This window comes from Phyllostomus discolor, chromosome 12 (assembly GCF_004126475.2).
Source record: "Phyllostomus discolor isolate MPI-MPIP mPhyDis1 chromosome 12, mPhyDis1.pri.v3, whole genome shotgun sequence".
NCBI classification, from domain to species: Eukaryota; Metazoa; Chordata; class Mammalia; order Chiroptera; family Phyllostomidae; genus Phyllostomus; species Phyllostomus discolor.
Genome location: NC_040914.2, coordinates 17811424 through 17817515, shown reverse-complemented (window position 1 = coordinate 17817515; position 6092 = coordinate 17811424). Strand labels below are relative to the sequence as shown.

At 67.7% G+C, this 6092-nt stretch overlaps 1 protein-coding gene across 1 annotated transcript; it reads left to right on the top strand.

The window, feature by feature from the left end:
- Positions 1-328: 328 nt before the first annotated feature.
- Positions 329-4365, top strand: PNMA8B (PNMA family member 8B). Its single transcript, XM_028530265.2, has one exon. The coding sequence runs from the start codon at positions 740-742 to the stop codon at positions 2897-2899; it is 2160 nt and encodes a 719-aa protein (XP_028386066.1). The 5' UTR covers positions 329-739; the 3' UTR covers positions 2900-4365.
- The last annotated feature ends 1727 nt before the right edge of the window (positions 4366-6092 follow it).

Here is a 6092-nt window from a genome sequence, read left to right as displayed (position 1 = left end):
GTGGGTCCGTGCCTCACGGGCGAGACCAGTGTACCCCTCCCGAAGCCTGTTTCCACTGAGGGACGACCGTGAACTCTGAACCCGAGAGCCAGTCCCGGCGCCACGGTGCGAGGCCGGAGCCCCCGGGTTTGGGTCTCTATGGCCTCCTCCCCCTGCGGATTCGTCCTGTAGGGGGCTCATCGCTGAAGATGGTGCCGCCAACGCGCACATCCTCCTTTAGCCGGACCCTTTAAGAGGGGGTCCCCAGAACCCAGCTGCGGACAGCCGTGTTGCCATGGAGACCGGGCCCGGCTCTCGGAGGGGCCAGCCCGTGTGCGCAGGCGCAGGACCGAGCATCGGAGACGCAGCGGAACTGCTGAGACTGGAGCGGAGGGTGCGCGCCTAGACGCGGCGAGAGCCGGCCCCTGGCAGCTGCCCTCTCTGCGCAGCTCCCGGTGCCACAGCGCCACCCTCCCCTGCACCTGCCCGGGCGCTGCGTCACTCAGGCCTGGGACAGAAGGGCGGAGCGGCGGGGCCGGCTGCATCCCCGGGGCCTGACGCGTAAGCCCCCTGCGAATTGTCCGACAGCTCTGGGGAGGGGACCTTGAGAAAGGCCGCTGCGTCAGCCGGCCAGTGGCTGCAGGAGCCCCTGGCCCGCGCCCGCAGCTCGGCCACATTCACCTGAACCTGAACTCCCAGCCCTGCGGCGCTGCTCCCGGGTGGGATTTGCACTGCGCGATCAGCGCCAGCGAGCGGCACCATGGCCTTGAGCCTTTTGCAGGACTGGTGCAGCGGGCTGGACGTGGACGTGCACAGGGCCCTGCTAGTCACCGGCATCCCCGAGGGCCTGGAGCAGGCGGCCATCGAAGCCGTGCTGCGGCCGGCCTTCCTGCCCCTGGGCACGTTCAGGCTTCGGAACACGCGGGCCATGCGGGACGAAAAGGCCAAGGCCGCCCTGGTGGAGTTCTCGGAGGACATCGATCACTCCGCCATCCCCAGGGAGATCCCCGGCAGGGAAGGCTTCTGGAGGGTTCTGTGTAAGGACCGCGCGGAGGACACGAGAGTCCTGAGGCAGATGAAGCGCTTGCTGCTGGACGAGAGGGCCCCTGAGGACACACCCACCCCTCCCACCTCCGAGACGGAGGCCCAGGGGTCGGAGCTGCCCGGCCCCCCTCCTGGTGCAGACGGCAGGGCCAGGAGGGGCCGTCGGAGTCGCAGAAGCAGAGCCAGAGGCAACAGGCTGGCCCAGAAGGGCAAGAAGAGAGGCCGAGGAGGGCGGCCGTTCGCCTCCGCCAGGCGAGGGTCGGAGGGCTCCTCCTCCGACAGCCTGGGCATCGTGATCGAGGAGATAGACGAGGAGGACCTGAGCGGGGTGGAGGACCAGAGGGCGCTGTACACCACCCTACAGACCGCCGCCAGGGAGCTCGTGAAGAAGTGGGCCCTCCAGGGCGACGCCGAGGGCGGAGAGGGTGCCCGCGAGTTCCTGGCTCTGGTGACGGTGACGGACAAAGCCAAGAAGGAGGAGATGGACAAGGAAACCCCAGGGGCTGAGTCCATCAGCCTGAACATCGAAGACCTGAGCGGCGTCCCCGACTTAGTGGCCCTGCTGGCCGTGCGAGACACTTCCGACGAGGAGCCCGCAGACAGCGACGCCTCTGCCAGCGACTGGCAGGAAAGGGAGGATCCAGAGCAAGAAGGGGACAGCCCCGAGTTTGTGGCCATCGTGGCGTACACAGACCCCTCCGACCCCTCCGCCCGGGAGGAGATGCTGAAAATCGCTTCCGTGATCGAGTCGCTGGGCTGGAGCGACAAGAAAGACAAAAAAGATGCGCTTCCCGAGGTCCTGGCTGTCATGTCCAAGGACACTTCCGGAACACGCGTGATGGTGGAGGAGGCGGGACGCCAGGTGGACGCCATGGTCCTCAGGAAGGCCAAGGACGACGGCAACCTCCTGGAATGCATTTCCGCCCTGGCTGAGCCGGAGACCCTCCCCAAGGGGAAGAAGGCTCCCCCGGGCCTTCTGGGAGGCTGGGGCGAGGACGGGGACGACGAGGTGGGCCTCCTGGAGCTGGTGGCGCTCCTGGCCGCCCAGGACATGGCGGAGGTGATGAAGGAGGAAAAGGAAGAGGCCTGGGAAGGTGGGAAGTGCAAATACCACAAGGGCGGCCTAGGGGAGGTCCTGGCGCTCCTGGCGGCGCGGAAGGACCGGGAGTCGGAGGAGCAGTCGGAGGGGGCTTCGGACGGAGGCTCCGAGGAGGCGTCCGAGGACACGGACAGCGAGGAATCGGGGCCCGAGGGCCGCGCGTCCAGGAAGCCCCGGGCCAAGCGAGCCCGCACGGCTTCCAAGGTCCTGGGTCAGGCGGGCGCCCCCTCCGGGTCCCGCAAAACCCGACGGGGAGGCCGAGGCCGCGGCGGGCGGGCCATCACTCCCGAGAAGAAAGCTAAGGATGAGGCGGCGGGCGACAAGAAGAAGAAGGGGCGCGCGGGCGCGGGAGCCCGCGCCAAGGCCAGCGAGGCCAAGGGGCAGCCGCCTACCGGCTCCAAGTCCGCGCGGGGGAAGAAGGCTCGTAGGGGAGGGAGGCCGCCCCCCCAAGTGCCACTAGTGGCTCCCAGAGACAGCGAGGCTGTGGCGGGCGATGTGCGCCCCCCGCCCCGCGCTCCCTCCGCCCTCCCTGCAGCAGAGGCCCGTCTGCCGCTTAACCGTGTGCTCCGCGCTCCGCGGTGCGCCAGGCGCGCACTGCGGGCCTCATCCTTGCCTTCCAGTCCCTCCTTGGCAGGTGGCGCGAGCGATCCTGATGGAAGAAGGAGAGAGAAACGAGCACCCCTGGAGGCAGTCGCCCCATGTGATGGGACCGTGTCTCAAAGGGCACCGAGCGGGCGTGGCTTTGGGCGACCCCCACTTAGCGGGGGCAGGGGGTGAGTGTGTCCCTGGACATGAGCAGCTGGGGAGGCCAGCGGTGCCAGTGAGTTCTTTCTGGCTCTTCGTGGGGCCCCGAAAGTTCCAGACCCACGCTTCTGGCCAGCGTCTGTAGGCCCCCACCAATCGGATGGGGCGGGGGGTCTGTGATGGAGGCATGGCCACTAGCTCGCCTGTGCGTGTCAGGGTGAAGCTGAGCTCCCGGCGGGGGGGCGGAAATGATTCCAGAAAGACAGCCTGAGGCAGAGGGGGCGGCTCCTCTGGGAAGGGGGGGAGAGAGAAGAGGTGGGGCAGGCATGGGGACAGGCTATCAGGAGCTGGAGAGGAGGAGGAGGAGGAGGAGGAGGAAGGAGACGGGGAGGATGCACTAGGCCTGCCCACCTCTGGCGCAGCTGCTGCAGATGAATTAGCTCCTCAAGGCCAAGGCCACCTGCTGGAGTCCACAGGCTGAATCTGTCACTCAGATTGCACAGTGATTTCCAAAAACCCTAATTATTTGCCAACATTTTCAGTCAGAGCAATTCACATCCACGTCACTGGCCTCTCTGCAGTGCCCGGCAGCACCCGTCACCCAGGCATGCGGCTCTCCCCTCCCTCCCTCCAGCCGCCGCTCCCTCCCTTGGGCTGATCAGTCCCTCAGTGCCGGCTTCGCAGCCCCTAAAATGATAGGGTCTCCCAGTTCACCGTCTGAGTGAATTAAATGCCAGAGGGGACCCTGAGGGTGCACCTGAGGGGTGGGGGCTGGTCCCAGCAGCGTAGGAGCTGACCAGGGTCCCGAGTTTAGAGCGGAGGAAATGTCCCCAAGAGGGAGCTGCGGTCAGCCTTCCAGGCGCCCCTCCCCCCACCACCTACACCCCCCGCCCTCGCTGTCAAGGTCAGCACCTGCACCCCAAGTGCTGCTGCTCTCGTGTGGTGTCGTGTCCCTGTGGTGACCTCCGCTTCAGCCCTCTCTGCCCACCTCAGTGTTTCCCCTCAGTATCGCTGGACGCCCCTCCAAGTCCTCTGGTCCCGGGTTGTGTCCGTGTCCCAGTTCCCACCACTACAAGGTGCCCAGCCCATCACATCAGGGGGGGTCCTCCCTGCAGGACTTGAGGAAGGCACGGGGTGGGGGGGGGGCTGGGGGTGTCCCCACAGCACCACCAGACTGTCCCAGACCCACTCGGACACCCAGGTGCAGACGCAGACTCAGGAGCTGCTTGGAGGGGGCACCGCTGGACCGCAGGGGCCTCCCTGGGGCAGAGACAGGGCTATTCGGGTCAGGTCAGGGTGGGCGAGGGGCTGGGGAGGAAGCCCCGTCTCCCTGCGGTCTGACTGGCTTCAGGGCCTGGTCCTGGGCTGAGCAGCTCCCTGAGGGGAGGTGTCCGGGCCCGGGAGGCCCCCACGTGTGACTACCTTCTCCCTGTAGCATTTAGGCCCCTCTCCTTGTGCACCATCGCTGGGGTCCCTCAGTAAAGTGAATTCTGTGTCTGGCCTGGTCTCTCTGTGCTGTGGGCCGTGGGGGAGGGGCGGGCCAGCCGTGGGCCACAGGTGCCCCACCTGTCACTGCTGAGGTTCAGGCAGGATACCCTGGGGCTGTGCTGTCACTGACTGACACCCAGTGTCCCTTCTGCTTCAGTGACTGGGCCCCCACCCCGCCCCCTGGCCTAACCTACCCACTTAAGTTCTGCCACGCCCTAGCTTCTACCTGCCCTGCCCCCGGCCTCCCCCCCCCTCCCCAGGCCAGCCTCAGCGGTCCCCTGCCCTGTCCCTTGCCAAGCCTCAGCCCTTCACCATCTTTAGGTCTCTGCCACTGGGCTCCCTTTGCTGGCCACACTCAGCCACATGTTCTGGGGCCCCAGCCCTCACCCCTCATCCTGGCCCCAGCGCCCCTCCCTGCCCAAGACCCGGGCTGGGTCTCCGCCCCTTTCTCTGGCCCTCAGGTCAGCCTCTGCCCAGCCGCGCCTCACCCAGTCCAGTTCCCTCCCCCGACCCCACTCAGGCACCCGCTCTGAGCGCACTGGTGCCGCCCCGGTGCCGAGCTGGACCCTTCTCCCTGCTCTTTCTGTGGGCAGCTCCCAGCTCCCATGCTGGATCTCCAAGGCTCTGCCCTGGACCACAGACGGGGAGGCCTCCCCGCCTCCCTGGGCCCCTGCCCTGCTCCTGCACACACCCACAGGGCTGCCAGAAGGGTCCTAGCAGGACTCAACTGATGTCTGACAGAGTCACTCCCCTTCCCAGGCCCTTTAAAGTCTTCCCGTGTACCCGCGGGAGGGCCAAGGAGCGCCCTACCCAGGTCGTCGGCAGGAGTCTGTCGGCTGCGCCCGGGTCTTTCTTCAAGTGTCACATCCCCAGGGAGGCTTCCCCGGCCACCCTATGACAAAGGTCACCCTTCCCGCCGACCCCCACCTTACTTTTCAGAGCCCTGATTGCCACCGGGTACCCTTGTTTATTTCCAAACAACGCGCTGACTGTGTTTGTCGCGGGCGGGAGGTTAATAGAAGAAACTGACTCGGGTTTTGCAGGCAAAGTGCCCACCCGGGACGGGCGGGTCTCCCGAAGATGAGAAACGCAGCGAGCTACTCCCGGCCCAGGGGAGGCTGCTGCCCCGAGCACAGGTCGCTGGGTCGCGGGGGTTCCACCCGCAGAGCCCGTGGGCCTGAGGAGGGACCCAGGGGCCCCCGGCTCACGTCACCGCTGCCGCCGCCACCGCAGCCCCAGCGGCCTCCAGATGGCGTCCCCCTCCTCCCGCTGCCAACTGCCGCCGGGGCCCGGGGCCCGCAGCGCGGCTGGCGGAGGAATCGGGCGGTGGCTGAGGCCAAGGGTCACCCGGTGGTGGCGGGTTGGGTCGGGTGAACGAGGGGTTTGGGGCGGCGGAGGAGGTCCGTCCCGTCCCTCGCCGCGTCCCGGGCCCCAGCCCGGTGCCCGCACACGGTGGCCGCTGTTTCCAGCTGTTGAAGGACCGACGGACCGGATGGACCGCACGGACTTGGCGAACCGGACCCAGATGTGCCCAGCGAGGCAGGTGCGTCCCCCACCCGGCGGGAGGGAGCCTGGGGCGCGAGGTCCCAGCGGCAGCGACGTAAAGGCCCTGAGGTCCCACCCGCACGGGCTGTACGAGGAGCCCCCAGGCCCTTCAGCAGCGGGTTTGTCCCCGCGGGGCCCGGAGGTGCCCGGGCGGAGAGGAGCGCGGTCGCCTCCGGTGGGAGAAGGAGGCGGT

Coding starts and splice junctions, on each gene's coding strand:
- PNMA8B (XM_028530265.2), top strand. CDS start 740: ATGGCCTTGAGCCTTTTGCAGGACTGGTGCAGCGGGCTGGACGTGGAC.